Here is a 21,681-nt window from a genome sequence, read left to right on the forward strand (position 1 = left end):
GCATAATTATATGTATTCAAAAATTAAAACACTATAGACTATTACAGATTGTGTTAGCAATGCAACGTAAAGGCCAAATAGCAGATCTACAAACTGATCAACCGACATCCATCAAAGACTGGTATGGTGATAATACTTTGACCGATATGTTAATTTCTCCTTCCTGTAGTCTGCTCCCAGACTGCAATGAATTTGACCATGTCTTTTCCATTCATATAGTTTCATATAATTTCATTCTGTTATACTGAATCAGATTATTTAGCAACCCATTTATAAACATGTTGATGTTCTTTTTGAGTGTTAAATTCTTGTTTTATTTTTTACTTTGAATGTAATCGAGAAATACTTTGATATAAAGTTTTCAGGTGATTTAGAAGACACAACAATAGAGAAAAGTTAAAATTGTCAACTTTGTATTGTATGATTTGTATTTGGACACCACAGTTCAGTCAGAATTCAACGGCACTAAATTTAAGTGTCTAAAAAACACATTTACGGTGTGAACTGGGGATATTTCGCTGGATCACCTGTTGTTCTTCAAACCTCGTTGAATCCTGAAACCATACGTTTTCTTTTAGGGATCCTACAGTACCCACAGGAGCATAATTTCTTCTGTGAATGGCTGTCATTCAATTGCATATGAAGTCTGTCCTGCCAGCGATGATGTTAAGCCCTTAACTCCAAATCTCACTGTTTTCTTTCTCTGAAGCGTGCAGCTAACATGTTTATTCCCACGGCTTCACATGGAGTCAGATTTCTCAGGGGATTCAGACAGAAAGAGACAAGCAATCACAAGAAAAACAGTTTAAGAGATTAATTTATTTTCTTCTCCATTTATCATGATCACAACCTTTGCTACTGTGTGTGTATGTGCAAGAGAGAGAAAGAGAGACAGAGGAACAAATGATTATGATTAGACAAAAAGGCGGGTGCAAGTCTACAGTGCAGTACATGATTAGTAATTTTGTTGACAAAGCAGATTTCTGTTTGCAAGTGTCCCAACTGTGCTCCAGTGTACGACTGAAGAGCTGTAACAGCATTTATTCTCCCAGATCGACCGATCAAACATTGCTTTCTCAACATCTCAGGGTGCTTTATCTGTTGTTTTATAAAGTTGTTTGTTGAAGCAAAATTTAAAAAAACTAACAGTTATGGGCAAAATCTAATGATATATTGCAGCTGTATTGTAACCATTTAAACCCAGTTTGTCATACTCCTAGCAATTTTCCTGGTAAGAAAGAGTGAGCTGATTTGTTGCCTAAAGTAATACAATTAGATTTGCTAGCAACAGAGCAATCAGGGAGGCTATTAAGTAAAGCAGTAAGGAGGTGTATGCACATTCACAATCCAGACCGGGTGCTCCAAAATGGTGAAGGAGAGACACTGAGAATGAAAAATGATAGCCATACACTGGATCGATCCTCTCTTAGTGGTTTAATTAACAACACTGCATCATTACTTGAGCTTCTTCACGTAAACATCCCTGTATGAGTTACACTGATGTGTGTGTACATTTGACAGAGATCAGTGTAATTTAAACCCTACTGAAAATACCACAAACCACACATCAATGCAGAGTGCAGTGCTGATGTTTTTCACCATCTCAGTTCAGCGTGTTATGCAAAAATTTGATAATTAGCATTAAACACAAAGTACCGCTGAGGCTGATGGGAAGGTCAAATTAAAATTTCACCTGATGATAGTAAGTGATGAAACGTGAGATGATCACCAAAGTAACAGCTTGCAACAATTGAACCTGAGGGGGACATTAATGTCTGTCCCAAAGTTCATGACAGTCTATACAATAATTACCTGTAAATAGTTAGTTGAAATATTTTAGTCTGGACGACACCACTAGCATGGTTAAAAAAGATTCAAGTTGCTCCCAGCTTGCACATCAGGTTGTTTTTTTAATTACCAGGCCTACACGGGACAGCGAGGATGAGGATGATGAAGACAGACGAGGACGAAGCTGCACTCTGCAGTACCAGCATGCCATGATCAGAGTCCTGACCCATTTTGTAGCTGAGTCAGCTGATCCTCGAGGCCAGACAAACTTTATGCTGGGCACTGATTGGCAGGTGGACATTACGGAGATGGTTTGGGACTTTCTGAAGGTAGAGGACCCCCACATTGCACGGCTACTGGACAGGAGGATACTGGTGGGACTCGACATGGGGGTGACCACTATTCAGGTAGGCCATGTGTTAGCTTTAAAAGAGCATTGCATAAAGGACCTAATGTGTAGCATTTAAAATATATCACAATACTGTTAAAGACTAATTCCAGTTTGTTATTTGCATCACTTCTATTACTAGTAAATAATAAATTGTATTTATCAAATTAATTGCTGAGATTTGGGAATGTATCAACAGCACTAAAATGTCTGTTGGGGTAACAAGAAGTATGACTTCCTGGTTCAACTTTTCCTTTGTACTTTCCATAGTTTTCCCACACACACAGTTTACCTGTGCAATGAGGGATTTTTGTTGACATTTTGTAGCTCACTTTCAATTTTTGTTTTTAAACAAACTGGTTGAAATAATCTGGCTGAAATGCTGGCTTTTTTACAACCTGTCTGATTGTGTGACTACTCAATCATGTTTCTTGCCCTGTTGGACTTTGTTGGAGCAATGTGGCCATATTCCAAGATCTTAGCAATTACTTTGTAGAATAAAATGTTACTGTAATCGTTAGAAATGAGGGCTAAATCCACAAGCATAAGAGCAAAGTTGTAATAAACCTGAACTCAGCAGTAGTTCCTAAATAGGCCAGCTTATATAAACAGGTCATAGTTTGTAGCCTTCGCCTCATGTTAGTGGCATTGTTAATGGTATAGGCGCTGTCTATGAAGATTCTCAGTAATCCAGGTCACAGTTATCCAAAGAAGTTTAAATTAAGGGCAACAGGACTTGGTGGAAGATACCTAAAGATGTTTCGCTTCTCGAAAAAGAAAGAAAGAGGAGGATCCAGAAACAGCTTTTTATAACATTGAATATCCAATCAGTCATTTTACCACCTGCTATTGCGGGAATCTTTCAAAGCTTCAGTTGTAATTGTGTTGGAAGATCAGTGCCTATTTCCAATCTTGTCACATCAAGTTATTGTGCAGATTTCTGTGAAAACCTGATGACGCACAATCTAAAATGCAGTGCAGAGGACATACTAGACTATTTATAGCAGAATATACAGTATTTAATACAGAATATAATTATTATTCTGGTATCTCAAAATAAATACGGTAATTATTGTATTACTGTTAAAGTATCATTAAATTGGGAACATCAAATTATTTGAATTATTATACTAAAAAACATGTATTAAAGCACCATGAAGTAGATTTAATCAACTTCACTATGGTCCATTATGCACAACGCAAATACATGTTAGAATAATGAACTGTAGGAACATGGACATATTGTTTATTCCAGAGACAATAACAGATGCCACTGTTTCTGCTACGGTTTTACTAGTACCTCTTTTGGTCTAGTGCAGACAGGTGCTCACTGATGTGTCACAGCTTGTGCTGTGGGCTCTCAGCAGTGAGTGCGTCCTCCCCCTCGGCCCCCTTGGTTTATCAGGCTCTTCAGGCTAACTGGATGGATATCAGCCTCCTAATGACATCTGTGCAAGCAGGATATGCTTCCTGGCGTCGGCGTCTCATCTGCCTGTCTGTGTGCAGACGTGCCTTCACCTTCGCAAAATCATCCACCCTCTCACAAAACAAGTAACATGAAAAGTGCGAAGGTCTGACAGCTGTGACTACCTGTGCCATGGGCATGGGCCACACAGACTGATGCATGAGGAAAAGATATGCATGCAGAGAAAAGTCACACTTACCACACATTGCATTCATCATAAAACAGTCAGACTTCTTGCTTCTGTTTTGGGGTTAAAGTGTGCCTTTCCGCTGGATAACCAGTATTAATCAAAGGGAATGGATTCTTACCTACAGGAGGTATGGGGGTTGGATGGCAGCCAAGTCGAGTTGTTGTTTGATCTACTCTACCTGAGAAAAGAGATAAAATAAAAAGTAGGTTCTGTGTATCGTTTTGCATATTGCACAGGGGCTTGTGAGCCTTTTATGTTAGATGAAACACTTGGAAGGAGACATTTTCTTAAATCAGCTATAACTTGTGGTAATCCGCTTTTTCATGTCAGTGACATCTTCACTGCTCAGTACTCATTGATGTGATGTTTTTGCATTCTACTTGCCAGAAGTCACTTGTCAATCAACCGTTTTGACCAGTGGTGACTTATTTCTGCTCGGATTTTCTGTTGAAGAAGTTTTTATAGTTGTTGTTTTTTTTTTCTCTGTTCAGCTACAGTTGCTGATTTCTCCTGGAAAAGACCCCCCCATCCCTGGGTGTTTAGAGCAGGAAATTAAAAAACCTTCATGAACAGACTACACAGTATGTTTAAGTCACTACTGTTGTATCAGAGCTGTAATTGATCACCACGGAATTGGAAGGAAGGAAATCAAAATCTTCATCTTTTCCTTTCAAAATTCCTTTTACGGAGGTTATCTGTTTATTTCTTTATTTCTCTTTTTTCTTTACTGTCTTGCTTTTGTACTTCCTAGGTGTTGTCTCCTTTGTCAGACTCAATCCTGGCAGAGAAGACTATCACAGTGGTAGATGACAAAGTGACCATCACAGAGTTGGGGGTCCAGCTGGTGACCGGCCTCTCCATGAGCCTGCAGCTCAGTCCAGGAAGCAACAGAGCCATCCTGGCTACCACAACCACACAGGAGGTTCTGCAGAGTGCCAAACAGGTGAGGATACTGCAATATATTTTCCTGATATCAGACATTTCCTGATATTACACTCCTAATTCAAAGGTCTTGACCCAGGCAAGTAATATGTATAAGCAGAGCTGCATCAGTGGACAGAAAATTAAGCTGCAACTATTCTGATAAGCTATTTTTTTCTAGCAAACATTGCAAACATTTGTTGGTTCCATCTCCTCAAATGTGATGATTATCCGCTTTCCTTTGTCATATCTGAGTCAAATAAAACAAGTAGTTTGATCTTCTCCTTCACATCCATTTTAGGCTGCAGGAAATATGAATAGCGTTTCACTATTTTCTGACTTTGTAAAACGTTCAATCCATTGATTAATAAGATAATTAAACCATAATGAAGAGAACTGTTAGATACAGCCCTATATATAAGTGACCTGAAGTAACGTTTGAAATAAAAATTAAGCAAGTCAGGTAGTCAGGTTGAATACACACCCTCCTTTACAAAACTGATGGTGATTTGGATCGGTTATGTTTTACTGTGCGCTGCCCCTTTTAAATAAATAAATGAAATGAAAATGATTTAATAGATTTAAAAACAAAGACCAGTAATTATTTGCAAACGCTATTTAGTCAGGTCTGATTAAGACATTGTTAATTTGTTTTACACTTACTATTTACTATCATATTAAATTATTCTTCAATGATTTGACAGCCATTTGATGACAAACTGAATTTTATATATCTACTGAAGCCAAAAATGTGCATTCTGCTGCCTTGATTACTGTGATTTCCAAAACAAAAGACTCACTTCCAGATTCCATTTCACACTATCAGGGTCCTTGAATGAGCAATTTTACAATCAAAGAAAGCTGTGAGTGTGCATGTGCTCATGTACACGTGTCTAGTTGTTTGTTCCCCACCATCCCTAACCCTCTTAACTCCAAGGCTTGAAAGCCAGAGTGTGACAGAATGTGTTTCCTTGGGCAGCTAATAAAAACGGGAGCTTAATCTCCGAGCATGCAAAAGCAACACCACAGCTTCTGTACCAAAATATGACTTGCAGCCCGAACTTGGCCGTTGTGTCATATTTTGCTTCTCTTTCTCATTTGCCCTGGCTACTCTCATTGTGGCCTCTTTGATCTGCCCATCAAGCTGTCTCACAAGTTCCTCTGAACTGCTCCTTTACGTTCCTCTTCAGCCTCCTCCTCCAAGTAAGGAAGGATGGGAAGGCCTTTTATCTGCCCTATCTCCACATGCAATGTGTGAAGATAAGCAGGCAGCACTGCACTGTAAGTCCTCTGGTGCCAGTAATTAGGGAGCATTACCAGACCACTGTGGGGATCTACTTGTGCGCCTTTGGGGATTTGTCCTTCCACAACATTAAATGGCAAATTGTGATATTGCAGTAGGAGAAGGCATAAGATTCCTATGTATGGTAAATCCTCATTCGCATAAACAGTGTTTATAGTTGTTGTTTGATCTTTTCTGATTATCTTTTAATTTGTATCCCCTTCAGCTTAGAGAGAATAGCCGCTGAGTTAGCAGAACCATGCGACTTAGTGAGCTTGTATTTCCAATGTATTCTGCAATTAGAAGGCTCCATATATATTGTCTGTGTGGTGATTTGACAAAAGCAACTTCAAATGCAAATAATCATTGTAGGTGTGTTTTTTTACCAATTCACGACACTCCTGAGAATAAAATCTGGTGGCAACAAGCAATAGGATATTACAGAGTACCTGAACAACATCTGGTTAATGCTCTAACCACCCAACAAAGAGGCTGTGCAATTTCATAATAATTTCAGAGCTAATACACTGAAAACAATTTTATCAGTTCCCGATTGTTTCCATGACATTAGGCTAGATGCAGGATTTTAGCACTATAATGTCTTTATAATACCAAACCACAGCATGTTGTCTACGTGTCACTGACTATTTTCTCTGTTTCTCTCTCTCTTTGCATATTGTTGTGTGTGTGTGTGTGTGTGTGTGTGTGTGTTTCCACAGGAGGCCTTGATCAGCGCCTGGCTACAATTCAGCGACGGCTCTGTGGCTCCTCTAGACCTGTACAATGCTGACTTTTTTGTCCTGACAGCCACCTCCCTAGATGAGGAAGTAGTGACAGTGCGGCAGAACCCCTCTTGGAAATGGCCTGTCATTGTGACGGAGGCGGAGGGCCAAGGCCTGCTGGTCAGGGTGGAAATGACTGTTTGCGAGGTCTGCCAGAAGTTCAAGCGCCGCAGTGTCCTGGCTGCGGGGAACTGTAACGTCAGGGTGAAGTTTGGTCATACTGACAGCACAAGGGGAGGGAGCAGTGACTACAGCCCTGATGGAGACGAGATGGAGAACAGAGGCAGGCTCTCACCCTCCCAGGACAGGACCGGCCTTGACACCCACTATTATGGCAGCTCCATCTCTGACATGGAGGATGGGGTGTTGAGGAGAGCCACCACTACTAGAAGCGCAATAATGCGCAGACCCAATGGGGATAAACTTTCAGATGATAGTAGCCAGAACATGCCAATTGACTTTGCTGACTTTCCTGCACAAGTGGACCTGCCCCGTGGTCGCAATATGGAAGATGATCTCATTCAGACAGCTCGTGGGCTCACAGACCTGGAGATCGGCATGTACGCCCTGCTGGGGGTCTTCTGCCTTGCCATCCTGGTCTTTCTCATCAACTGCATCTCCTATACCCTGAAATACCGCCACAAAGAACTCTCGATTGAGGGCCAGGAGAACATGAACCATGCCCACGACTGGGTGTGGCTGGGGAACGAGGCAGAGCTGCTGGAGAGCCAAATCAGCCTGTCACCCCAGCAGGAGGAACAGACCTCCATGATGGACTCGAGCAGCGGCCTAGAGGAAGGCAGCCACTTGCTGAACGGAGGCTCGGCCCAGAAAAACGTACAGGGCCAAGTGCACCGGGCTGCAGACACAGGTTGCATACCCAAGGACAGCAAAGGAGACTCACCCACCACCAAGAGGAAGCGAGTCAAGTTCACCACGTTCACCACCATCCCCTCAGACAATAGCTACCCCACTGTTAACACACTGACTGGAAGCCACTGCCAGGACATTAAGTGGGTGTGCCAAGACATGGAGCTGGGAGACTCCAAGGAGTTGCGCAATTACATGGAAAGATTAAATGACAGTGCTTTAAAAGACGTGGCATAATGTACTTTGTGCACTTGTAACAAACTCACCCTTTTGCCTTTCAGACGAAAGTGGTTCTGAATAGAAACCAGACCCCTAGTAGGTGAAGGAAGAGGGAATTTACTTCAGAATCAACCCAAACTGCCAAAGGGTCATCACATATAAGAGGATTGTTTTGATTCCACAAGTGACTGAATTACTAATGAAAACTTTGTAGACGAATGACGACATCAGGTGGTTCTTGTTTTCATTTGTTTAACAGATGATTACCTTTTTATCATCATTTTATTACTACAGGGTTTAGATAGAATAAAGTAAGGACTGATCTGCAGAAGCTATGACCTGTGATACTGAGACGACATGTAGATTTTAAAACGAACTGTAACATGACTAGATAGATGTTTCGAATGTGTGTGCACATTAAATGGTTTTGGAAGTTTTGTAACATTTTGGATATTCATTTCCTACGCCAAAATCTTATTCTATGGAAGAGTTCTGGAAAGGCCAAAGCAACCGAAGAGAAATTTCTGCATGTTGTTGGGGAAAAAAAGGCACAACTTTCCAGCTCATTCTCATCCTTGTTAACATGGCAGAAGACCTGTTATGTATATACCGAACTGTCTCCAAAGCATTGTATTGTTGCTCTGTATATTGTATTTTCATAACATTTAAGAAATACACGACAATGTCAAGAGCGTGTATTCGTTTTTATTGACTGCAGCAGGAACCAATTACACATTCATCTTTGTATCAAGAGTATTTTATGAGATGCAATTTACCCACGGGCCAAAACACAATCTGCTTCCCTTTAATGCTGGCCGACGGAGGGAGGCAGTGGCCATTAATACTCTCTTCTCGTCTATTAGAACACACAGTTCCCCAACATGACAGGCAGTGTATGAAGGGGCTTTTTAACTAAATGGCTGGACAACATGGTAATGTGGCATTTCCTACTGTCACCTCCTCGTTTAAAGTTTTGTACGCTTTGAAGAAAATGCCAATTAAGGTCTTGTTAACCTCTGTCCCATAGCCCCCAGGAAAAAGCATTCTGATGGACAAACTGGGATGAAATGTACCCTCCATCTCTCGGGAAGCGTTTGGATACACAGAGGGATAATTACAGGCAAGGTGGGAAATGTTTTCTTTTTGAAAATGGATCTTTTATTATCTATATAATTGCACAAATAATAATCATCTCTGAAAACTTCCTAAACAAAGGCAGTCGGCTGAAAAATTGCATTTTGCTCAGTGAATGTTATTATCATCACAGTGGTGTTGGCTGATTGCGTTTTTTTGTGTTATTATTTTCCATCAAGCAGAGAAATGTTCACATTATGTCAACTGTTGCTGCAGTGTGGATGAGATTGTTAATCAGCAAAGCTCACAATATTAGCTTGGAAAAAGGGGAGTTGAGATACTTCAGCAAATGGTAGTACTACCTTGAGTGTAATTAGGGATGCCATTTAGATAAACTCAGTTATATCAACAGTTACCACTGAATGGAGCCCCTCCAGACACCTGCATGAAAGTTTAGTGGCTTTCTACATTTATTTAATTAGTTCAAGCAGCTTGTTGACTGATTCTCTTTTCTGTTTCTGTGTTGCTGCTATTGATCCAATGCATGCTGAAGCAGTACATTGAAAAGAAAATCAACAAATGGGTTCAAATTGAAACAAGCCAGTAGCTTAGCATAAAGACTAGAAACATGAGGAAACAGCTAGCCTGGCTCTTTAAGTGTAAAAAGGACACATGGTTTTGCAGTGTTGTGTGACGGACTATTTGTTGGTCATTGCAGTTACTTCGTGGTGAGAGTGGTATCAATGCACTCATCAAGAAAGCACTAGGCCTGGACCTGAATGTTAGAATATTAGAATATTCAAACGTTGAGATTTGAATATTGAGGGGTTTTTACGCGCACATGACCTCCGCACACAGCAGTGAACGCTCCAGTTCACATCAAAGGGAAAACAAAATGAAGAAATGAGCACATTAAATTGAGAGATGACAACAGTAGTGTGGCAGTTATGGCCTTTATTAATTAACTTTTATAATTTCATTATAGATCAAAACAGCGAAATTTCCTAAATTTTTAAATGAATCAGCAAACTTTAGGCTACAACAAACAAACAACTACATAATGAATACATTTAAATAATTAGATTGTAGAATAAAAGCATTTAGTCACTATAGTAAAAGTTAAAAGTGAATTATTATTATTGTTTAGTCCCGCTACTGGAAATAGCTCTCATCCCGTCTGCTCTCCCCTGCCTGGCTAAACTATTCCCAGGTTCTGCTCTGGTCCTGCTCGGATCAAACTCGGTTCCCCCTGCTCTGTACAGCTGCCACCAACCCGGTTCGGCATGCATCTATTTTCACTCTACCTCTCTCTTCCCCGTCTCAATATCCGATCCCTTAAATTAGAATCAGAATCAGAATCAGCTTTATTGCCACGTATATGTACACATACGAGGAATTTGACTCAGGATTGTACATTGCTCATGATGTGCTTACTCATACAAAAGTACCATAACAATAATAAAATAATAATAAAATAAAATCAGACACAAACTACAGTATAGACAACACTAATATACACACTATGCACAAAACAATATAGACATATTGACAAATAGTGCAGTGATCAGAGTGCAAAGGATGCAAGAGTAAACTATTATTCTCATTATGTACATGTTGAAGGTGGATATGATATACAGGTACACATACATGCATACATGTATGTGTACCTGTACACATGTACACAGTGTGATGGAGCATAGTGCAAAGGATGCTGGAAAAATAACTAAGACGCATGACCTTATGACCTGAGGTAGGTGTATTGGTACACAGTATATACAATATGACATAGTATGAACAGCACTGAAATAGAGAATGGTGAATAAATAAATAATAAGTGGTAACCAGTAAACAGGTGGACAGGTGGCTGATTAGAGACAGAGTCACTAACTGTAACTCCTTCCTTTCTTAGTCCTGCACTTGGGTCTGTTAGCCTTAACAAGGTTTGATTATTCACTCTTAATTACCATCGAAGCTTCGAAGCTCAAAAAAGTGACATTTGGGCCAGCCTTAGAAAGCACAGCGTATTTCCAAAAATGCCAAACTGATATTTTCTGGTAAAGTATTTTGAGAAGTGATTTTTAAGAATCTGAGTTTAGTAAGTAAAGAAAAATCAAGATCAGCTTAGCTATTTTGCTTTTAAAGATTAAATCCACAGTTTAGCTACATGCACACACGCACATAGAGAGGAAAAACTCTCCTTTTCCTTTGTCTGTTTCTGCTCTGTCCTGAAATGTTGTTTTGTTTTTTTCTTTCTCCTATGTGATTTTCCTGCTTGTGTGGCTCTATCGGTGGCTTCAGGGAATTGAAGCGGGGTCCATGTGCAGCGTGTGCTGTGTGCTGGGACCATGGATGCTGTGCTCAGTCTGTGGACTGTGAAGGGCGAGGAGAGCCAGTGTGGGTCTGTGAGGGATTTAACTGTCAGCCACAAGGGGCATGATTGATAGAGGGCCCTTTGTAATTAAAACACCACTGTGACTCTTTTTCCGTGACCATAGTCGGTGGCTTCAACCTCTTCAGGAGGTTCTCCCAACAGGATGAACAGAACAACGGAGCCTATTTAAGACCTTCTGTCTCTCCATCCCCTTGGGCTCCGGTTTTAGACATGTTTTTATACCTGCTGGGATGTGTCACAGGAGATATAATGATTGTATTCACTTCGATTCTTGAAACATTGTGACTCAAGACTAATTTTGTTGGACTTGAAGTCTTTACTTCCCTGAAAGGAAAAGAAAAAACCTTCCCCAGGCCTTCATCTTAAATGGATTTTTAATTAAATTGATGATGTGAGACCAACAAACTCTCACTAATGGTTGGCTGGGCTCCCTGTGGTCCTAATGTGCAGGGTCTGTATTTGCAATTTCCAAATTATTACTTGCTGCTTGATTTATGTTGCTTCCTTTGAATTTATTTTCAAATCAGTTCACAGTAGTTTTACAGTAACCAAACAAGCTGCATCAGAAGAACGAAGGAGAAGCTGGAAGGTCAGCTTGACATTCCAGTCTCTCCAGTTTTTACATACGGAGTTGCAGGGAACCACAGACAACATTGTTCATGTACAAACCCTTGTGCCAAACCTGTGTGTTGGAAATACAATCTCTCACTTGACCATAGCGCCACGTTGGGATGAAAAAAACCCAGAGCACACACTCAGGGGTGGCTGTGGCTTTGATGTAGAGCATCCCAAATTGCTCATGAAGGCTGTGCAATCAGTGTGTGAATGATTAGTTTTTATCTGATGAGCACTTGACACCTTGCATGTGGGTGAATGTGACATGTAGTCTGAAGCGCTTTGAGTGGTTGGAAGACTAGAAAGTACAGATCACTTTCACACATAAACACAGACTAGTCTTGTAAAGGCTCTTTATTGCCCCTTACCTCAGTCTTGACCTCAACCTAATCATAACCAAATTCTAACTAATTCTATTGTTTATTATCAACAAATCCCACCTAAAGAAAATACATCAATGCAGTGTATGTGGGTGTGACACAAAATAAACTACAGTGCCCATGTTCATAGTAATAAAGGAAAATGTCACCCAGTGCAACAGTGTGGCTCATTGATGCGTTTTTCAATAGTTTTTAAGCAACAATGAAAGAATATGGCTCAGCGGAATAAGCTATATCAGACTCTGGGTACATCAATTCATGGTTGGTTTTGGTCTTTTGATGGGATTGACAGAAAAATATAAAATACCACCAGCCTTATCCCTTTACCTAAATTTTATGGAGACCCGCCTGTCCCCGGAATGGGGGTGCATCACCAGTGAACAATCAAACTCACACATAACAGTATAAAGATATGCACTACAAAGACTGTCAGCAATGACTCAAAAATCCAAAGGCAATAAACAACTACAGTAATTAGTGAAGCCTCTCAGCAGCGTGAGTTGAGTACCCAACCATGTCTTTTAGATACATCGGCCTGGGAGGACTAGTGGCACACTGTGCACAGGGGAGCGACATATCAGCCAGCACTGTGAGACAGGCCAGGACAAAACAATAGAAGGTCAGAGGTCTTTCAAGATACACGTGGCTAGTAATGGTATTCCTCGGTGTGTATGAGAAAGATTTATCTTGATACCTGTACTTTTTTATGGGAGTCAAGCCCCATTCTGTACAATAAGATGCTCTAAGCCTGCACATAATAACCAAGGTTGATGCCGTAAATCCAGATGGATGTACGCTGTTAAAGCATTTTACGGTTGCTTATTTTACAGATCATCTGTCTACATGAACAACCTTAACCCGCCACTGTGCTAAGTCCCACAGAACAGTGACAAGACTAGCACACTTTCTGGTACAGGAGATTGTGAGTGGCTCTACATATGTTTTCTTTTCCATAGATCATATCCTCAGACATAATTCATTGGGGATAGTATGTTAGAAACAGATCAACCCTGAGTTTAACAACTTGTTTCTTGTCTAACACTGTCCCATTTGGAATCTCACACAGAAAATGCTCCAGGATGCCGACCAACAAAGCACAGCTCAGATAAGATAATTAGGTCTATGTAAATGCAGATGATTAGTACCTAGAGATGGGTGATTTGTCTACTTGGCCATTTTCTTAAACATTGCGCCTGCATTAGCTTATCTTAATTAACATGAGATGATTCCTCCTAATCCTCCAATTACTGGAGGAACATCTTCAGGAGCATCTGCCGGTCGTTACACAGGTAAGACCTAGTAATACAATTAAAAGCAGCTTAACATTTTTCTTATGTTAGACTGCCACGTGCCTCCAAAAGTCATTTAGAGTAGAGGGCGAGGAGACACAATTGTTTGTCGTACAGCTTGGAAACTGGTCTTCATTAAGCATAAATAAACATAACAAACATGGGGATAAACACATCAACTTAATTTTTCTACTTAACATAATGTTAATACACTTCTATTTATAAAGATATGTGGAGAAAGTAAATGCCACCAGTCCAGTCCCATCATCAGGCCAAAATTGAATATTTGGCCTGATGATGGCACTGGATAAATAGGTTAAGCGATCACAGAAATGATTACCATTCATCCTGAGGGAGACATGAATGTGTTTACACATTTTAATAGTAATCTATTCAGTAATTGTTGAGACATTTCAGACAAAATACAAATGTCCACTTCATGGTGGCACCGGAGGAGAAGTCAGGGGATTGCCGAGATCATTAGGATTCATCCTCTGGGAAGCATGAATGTCTGTAGAGAACTGACTGCCAATCCATCTGATAGTTACATTAAATGAATTAATTTAGCTGACTCTTTTTATCCAAAGTGACTTGCTATATATGTCAGAGGGTTAAATGTCTTGCTCAGGGAGACATTGATGGACATGTCAGTGGGGAGTTGAACCCAGGTCTCTCACACCAATGGCATAAGGTCTTATCCACTGCTCCATCACCAACCTTAGTTATTGAGATATTTCAGATAGGACCATAATGGTGGACCAACATGCCACCATTGCAATGTCTAACCCTATGCCACTACCATGTTTTTTCATACTATTGAGAACTCTATAAACTTTCAAGCCAGTTACCGTGGCTCATAGAACATGCTCAATAAAACCAAAACTAAACAAAACAGTAGCAGTTACTGTATAAATGTATGGGGGGGTGCTCTCTCTAAGGCACTGTTGTTAACTTAAATCCTGGCCAATAAATTCACTTAAAACATTGGGAGACCAGTACCAAAACTATATATCTCAGTGTTATTGCCTCCATAACCACTTCGATGTGTCAAAAATTCTTCCCAACATGAGAAACAAGCCGCCATACTAGAATTATTACCCGGAGGCGTTGTGTTGGTTTCAAACATCAAGCTGTCTGCTCAGTCACGGCTATGTGTGCTCTCTGACCAAATTAAACAGGAAATAGCCCTCTCTGAGCATCATGGCTGGAAGGGCTTAGCATTAAAAAATGATCTGTGATGACGTGTTGATTTCAATCTGTGTCTGATGAAACTAAGAAGAAATACGCTGCCCCCCCAAATAGGAATGCAAAATGAGGCTGTACACTTCAGTGTTTGCAACCGTTTCAACAAACAGCCTGCCACCGCATGTGTTTTTTGTAAAATAAATAATTTAAGCACTCTACTTTGAGTTTTCCTTGGGACCGACAAACCATAACCCTAATCATGAAAGCATCCTGGCAGGTTTTAAAGGCTTTAATTTAAAACAGATGACTGGAACATGTTATCACTCAAAGTTATTTTTATATTACTTACATCAGTATTTGTGAACACAGGAGTAAACTTATAGATGTGTTTATAACTCCTGACTGCAATACCTGTAACAAAGCAGTGCTGGCGCGCAAGAAAAAAGAATAAATATGCATAATAAAAGTGTAGAAAAAGGAAATAAAGTTTTTTTTAACACCACTAGGTTAACTAATAGCAGGTATGGTCATGTGACAGACGTCTGAACTAGCTTTGTAAGTCATGTCTTATTTAGACAATGGCTGAAAATGACAAACACAATTCTCAATTTAATATACTTTAATGGCCACAAATATAACCACAAAACAATATTTCAGTTCTGTAGCATCATGAAAAAAGAATATAATTCCAAAATAAATGTAATAGAGGACTGAGATGACAAAGCAAGTGTATATAAAATATGAAATAAACAAGAAATATCCATTTCTCCGGTAATTACACACAAACTAAAATCACTGTAACAGGCATCATTACTGTCTGTGTGATAGCTCCTTACTTTTTATGTGGTGTTACAAATGTAACATTATTTACACCACAGGGTAAACACTGTTCTGAGCTCCCAAAGGCAGTTTTACATTTCCTGGAGAGTTATGTCAGTCGACATTCCTCAAGCCCTGAGAGTTTTCTTGCTTTAATCAAATTCAGTAATTTGTGCTATACTTATTCTGTGAATTCAAGAAACACACAAAGCGTTTTCTTCTAAGCAACATAAGCTAAAAGAAATGCATCACAGTCTAATAAATACAACAACAAAAAGCTTATTTTTTAAGACTTTCTGGCGAAGCTGTGAAGCCATGAACATTGTAAAACACTGTGGAAGATTTATGTTGCTCTGATTTATTCTAAATATAAATCAATGTGAATGATTTACATCTTTAATTTGTCAGTATTAATTCCAGCGCTCCTTTTCATCACGATCCAAGAATTAATGCAGTGGATCGTTTAAGAGCTACACTCAAGGTTGCCGGTTAAGATTAAGGTTAGCTTCCAATTAGCTGTTTGTCATTCGGACATGCAGCTTTGCAGCTTGACCAGAAATTAAAACACTACCGTGAAGATTCATAGGAGTCATGGAGTATTTTTAACATGATTATCTGGATTACTATATGTAGTCACAGGCAGTGGAAACTCATGTTTTTTCTCTCAAAACTGTAAGTGTGTTTATTTGGAATCTCCTCAAACAAAAGCTCTATTCTGTCTCAACATTAACAGCAATCTTTTCTGGGAATCTGCAACAAGACTTAAACGTAAAATCGCTCTTACTCCATAGGTATTTGACAATCTATAAAAGAAATAATGCAAACATCAAAGTACCTTTAATGCTCAAATACCCCAATATCAGACTGCGGATGTAAGTCTAAAAGTCATTAAACTGTCAGTTTGACTAAATATTGATGTGCCTTACTAGGGTCTGTAAAATGGTAGAGTCCAAAAATTTGTTAAAAGAAAAAATCTAACTACAAAAACATCTGAGCAGTCTTCACGATTAGAAAATACCTAGATACCGTATTTTTTTTATGGCACCACTCCTCAAGTCAAGTGCAAATGATCAAAGAAAGACAACAAGAGTAAACAGGACTGAGGGAGCCAGTAGAAATGATTCAGACATGGCTCCCGAATTAATCTCTGTACTTTCAGTGGTACCTGTGCATCCAGTGATGTAAAACCAATATTGTTATTAAAAAAAAGGGTAAAGAGTCCACATTTTAAAGCTAAAATAAACATAAATAAGAAATACAGTATATAATTGATAGGATAATTTGTGAGTGACAGAGGTAAACCTAACTTTTGTAGGAATTTATTAGCAAGTACCTATTCAACAGGGTCTTTGGGCACTGTGCGATATGGTGATAAGGCAGGTATGGTGAGGGGGATATGGGGATGTGTGTGTGGGTCAAGAGGAGGCGTGTCTCTGCCTTTGGCTTCCTGCTCTGCCTCTCTGCTTGTCATACTTGACAGATACAATAAGGAAGACCAGCAAGGTGACGCCCTGGATCCCTGCCAGGAGGAAGAAGTAGTAGTGCAGAGAGCAGTCATTGATATTACCTGGAAAGAGAGGAAACGAGGACATTATTAGGCTTGAATATGTAACACCTTAGCTGAGACTCCAAATAGCTGTGAAGCAAGACTGGCATTCTGATGAGGCTTAAGAACTCTGAGCTGCACGGCAAAGTGACAAATATGGAAATTTGGAAAACAAGAGTCAGTCGTGACATATTCAGAGGGGGACAGCAGCAGGGTTCTTTTAGCCCAAAGTAATCCTCCATGTTAAAAGAATACCAAAGGTAAAGGTAAATGGTCACAAGCTCCCAAGTGTGGCAGGTAGCTGTGTTTTTACTACACATAAAAGGCAGGCTTGAAGTGAGCATGGCAGGCAAATGTGATTCTGTCAGGAATTAGGATTCAGCGGAGGGGCTTGTTACTTCTCATCTCACCACAGTGTGAAACTTTATCAAAGTGACAACGGTTGACCCCGCTCTTCGGCACTGATACAGAAAGGTACTGATGATGTGGGACTGAAGTATAAGAAATAACAAAGTAATGTGGGCCGTCAGCTGTGATTCGAGCTAGGGGGTCTCTCATCTGTATTAAAGGATGGTTTGCTTCCTCATGGGAATAGGATGCAATAAAAATAACATAAACTGATGCTTTATGACTTGTGTACAGGGGAAGGGGAAGACAAACAGACTGTGCTGAGACCGAAAGAACTAATTTGTCAACAAATAGCATTTCTGAAACATGGAGAAATGCTATTTGTTGACATTCCCTACCCATTTTTTCCTACCGGGTCTGGAGAATTCAACCAGCAGCCTTTAAACCCCAGCTGTCTTAACATTTGCTGCATTGTTGATTGAAGTGGTCGTCCTCAAGAGGAAAGCTCTAAACAAATCCTGTTTTCCCCTTGTAAGGGTTTTACATGAAGGGCAAAGCTGACGACAATACACTTGTTTCCGCTGTTCAAGTATGGAGAAAATTGGATTGGCATTAGAGCAGCTTGTTTCCTCTTGACCATCGGTCAGGCAGACCAATTGACTTTGTAGCCAATAGCAAGAGATGAGGCTGTTTATTACTTTGCTGGACAAGGAGACATTTTGGGGTGAGCTGGTTGTTGAAGGTTGGTGCTGGGTAAAGGGAGGATTTAACTTGTAAGCATATTTAAGAACACGTCTTCAGTTTATGTAACAGGCTCAATATAAAGCACAGTTTCAGCAGTGGACAGAGATACCTAAACCTTACATCCTACATTATTGTCAAATGAGTAAAAGTGAAGCCCCAGAGCAATCTGCCATCTTCCTCAGAAAGCTCCTATTAGTTTCTCCATGTGGAGCTGTCACACTGAATAAAGAGCCAGAGAAAGAGAAGCAGGCTTGATTTTAATTAGATATGGGGGCAATTGTCAATTCAAGTTCTGCCTATTCACATGGCACCTGTCAATTTAAAGTTAACAGCCCCCTGGGTCAAGATGGTGCTTATGGACTAAAATAGGATTTCTAAAGATTTTTCATTTATTTCTCACCTTACTTTTTGGCTATTTTATTGAATCATTGTGGAATGCGTTCAGTGTGATGCAGTTCTACAAGCACAGCAGAAACTAGACTATATGATGTTAACAGCTGTGAATAAAACATGCCAGTGTTTCACGTCAAAGGCCTGAATAGCATCCACCTCACTGCATTACAGGCAACTGTGTCACAACAGATCCTCCACTGACACAGAAACCTTCATGTTCTTGTACATGGTTTAACAGGGTGACCTTTGCTACCGATTAAAGACCAGGATTAACTCATTTGAAACCAGTGTCCCCGGTGTTTTGCACGATCACTTGCGATCAGTAAAGCAGATCACATTAATGTTGCCATCATGCATATAAGTAATTATTTTTCTAGCCTCTTTTTTGTGTGCGTGCTCTTGTCGATAATTAAAAATCGAGGGGAATAAAGAAAGACTGTCACGACAGTATACATCACACAGGAGTGATTTTTTGTCAATGCTTTATGCTCTGTGCCATCTCTATGGCTTGATACCTTTGATCTAGGAACAGAGAGCTGACTGATCACTGTGAAGTTCTGCCAGAGTATTAATGAAATGAGTGGCACATGGTAGACCTTTGACCCCTGTCTCAGTTTTAACTTATTTTGGTGTCATCTTAATCTGGTCAAAAGTTTAAACTGAGAGGAGCATATCAAAAACCAAAGCAGTGTTTGAATAATTCATGAAGCGCAAAACAATGTGCTTGACAAGAGAACACAGGAGGAAAAGGGAAGTGCTTTTGCAGCAAGGGCGCTTGTATTTGCAGTCGATAATTCACCTCAAGAGTCTGCCTCTGCAGTCTTAATTAACAGAGCAGTATCGCTTACAAAAAGCAAGAAACGCGGCATACAAATTATGTCGAGGGAAGACGTATACTGGCTGAAAACAGGACTTTGCAGAGTGTTTCGTACAATATGATCTGTTTAAGCAGAATGTGGACAGTGTGAAAATGAATGCAGGATTTACGGCATTTTCAACACTCTCTGAGTTTGCTCAGAAGCAGGTAATGAATGTCAGCATGAGGTATGTAACAAATCCTGATTTTAGGACATTTTTACATCTTTGCTGGAGTTGTCACTGGATCTTAACCTTTGTTCCAGATTTCAAAACGTCTCTCTTAACTAGGACCTAAGGAATGAAAAAGGGGGACTGGCAAAAAAAAGCAAACATCTAATCTTTTGGAACAGTCCTGAAAATTGTGCAAGGTTTTGGTTTTGTAATAGTTCTTGCTCTAATTTCATTATACATTTAGTTAGGCTCTGCCTCCTCCTTTCAGCCTCCGCCCCCCAGGGCCCACTTGGATGCTAAGCATTTTCAAAAATACGGAAGGCTAATTACAGCAGCAAAAGACTAAACAAGGACTTGCTGTAAAACACATTAATGAAGCCCATTAATATTTGACAGTTATTATAAAGGCACATTCTTAGCCAGAGAGAGAGAAGTGCAAACCAATCAGTGTGGGGTAACAAGCTTTGCTGTTACACAGTTTTTCTCTGAAACTTCCACGTGTGCGCACAGATGTCTCATTTTACAGGTCTGAGTTAGTAAATTATTAGATTGTGATTACAGTGAATGCCCCGACAGAAGGAGTGATATCAACTTATGGAAAAATTTACCTGCGAACAGGTTTGAGCAGACAATGTGAGTCCAGAAGAAACGGGTCAATATCAATTTAACATTTGAAAATGGATCAACTGATCCAGCCCTTCGGAGCAATGACCCAACATTTTAATGCTTCATTGCATTCAATGCCATCATCTGCCCCAGAGTGAAACCAGAGTGGGAATCAATACATGTTTGTTTCAGCTATAAATAGTTATTTTCCGTAGCTCTCCACTTGCTTATAAAAACTTCATGATTGATGCTGGAGTTTTGTTAATGGCCACTACATGCTAAAAAAATTTGTGCCATCTGTTGCCTGTGACATGTCTAACACAAGCACTAAAATTACATTTTCATATAGAGGCCTTTCAGACAGAAAGGGTTCATGTTCAATTTGCCAGATCTGACATTAAAGGCTTCCATTAAAACACTGACATTTCACTGAGTGTGATCCAACACTTCATGAGCAGGATGTGTGAATGTCAGCTCACTCTGAAATGTCTGAACACGTCCCAGACATCTGATATAATCAGTATCAGTCAGGACTGGCCGAAGAGAAAGGCCACTTCCTGTCATGTGACCATAGCTGCACAGGAAAACTATTCACTTTGAGGGAATGATGCTCCCACAAAGGAGGAACTGATTAAATGCAACAACAGAGATTTTCTAAAAAAAAACCTTGTGCGTAAAGAATAATGCTAGTGAAGAGAGTAAAGGTTGATCTTTGACTGACTTGGCGTCTCGGACAGGAAAGGAGGAGATGGCGTTATACTGGGCCTATAAAAATACCAAATAAAAGAGCGTGATGGATGATTACTCAACCAGATGCAGCCGCAGGGGGAAACGATGTGCAGTGGGATTTAAAGGATCAATAATTTCACCACATAAGCCCACTCTGTTGTAAGTTTGAGAACAGATGTGGCTGAAATACTGTATAATAATTTTCATCACGGCGTTGCAGACTGATGCCGCAGGCTTTCAGTCGCACATGTGGTCATTCACTTCAATACGCTAAATGGGAAAGTCATTCACTTATGGAAACTCAAAACTCTGAGAACAAGAGGCTGGCCTGAGAGGACTTTGAAGAAGCAACTTGTTCTTTGGTAATGTTCTTGCTATGAGTTTGTGAAACACACAACATACATACACACGTATGCCTGACACAACTGGATAGACAGTATTATTTTTTTATTTACAGATGTTTTCATGTTGTTGTTAAAAGGTTGGCACATTTGGAACCTGACTTGTCTGCTGATGAATGCCTGTAATAGGCCCGGAATTAAAAATTCTTCTCATTTTGAATTAATCTCTCAACTGTTTTATTGGTTAATCAAAATCCCAAACTTTAGGCTGACACAAACATATTGC

General features: G+C 39.9%; 2 protein-coding genes across 4 annotated transcripts in view; one reads left to right on the top strand and one right to left on the bottom strand.

Moving 5' to 3' along the window:
• LOC123960964 (transmembrane protein 132C-like) overlaps positions 1-8,599 on the top strand; it is a 51,202-nt gene extending 42,603 nt beyond the window's left edge. For all 3 annotated transcript variants that reach the window (XM_046036025.1, XM_046036027.1, XM_046036028.1), the window contains 3 exons: positions 1,922-2,195; positions 4,583-4,774; positions 6,754-8,599. In XM_046036025.1, the coding sequence (XP_045891981.1) occupies positions 1,922-2,195; positions 4,583-4,774; positions 6,754-7,923 (1,636 nt within the window). In that variant the 3' untranslated portion in view covers positions 7,924-8,599. The remainder of the gene's footprint in view (positions 1-1,921; positions 2,196-4,582; positions 4,775-6,753) is intronic.
• A 6,845-nt stretch (positions 8,600-15,444) lies between these two features.
• slc15a4 (solute carrier family 15 member 4) overlaps positions 15,445-21,681 on the bottom strand; it is a 25,524-nt gene continuing 19,287 nt past the window's right edge. Inside the window, exon 9 of the mRNA XM_046034217.1 lies at positions 15,445-17,226. Within this exon, the coding sequence (XP_045890173.1) occupies positions 17,075-17,226 (152 nt within the window). The 3' untranslated portion in view covers positions 15,445-17,074. The remainder of the gene's footprint in view (positions 17,227-21,681) is intronic.

The sequence above is a fragment of the Micropterus dolomieu genome, linkage group LG21 (assembly GCF_021292245.1).
Source record: "Micropterus dolomieu isolate WLL.071019.BEF.003 ecotype Adirondacks linkage group LG21, ASM2129224v1, whole genome shotgun sequence".
Taxonomy (NCBI): Eukaryota; Metazoa; Chordata; class Actinopteri; order Centrarchiformes; family Centrarchidae; genus Micropterus; species Micropterus dolomieu.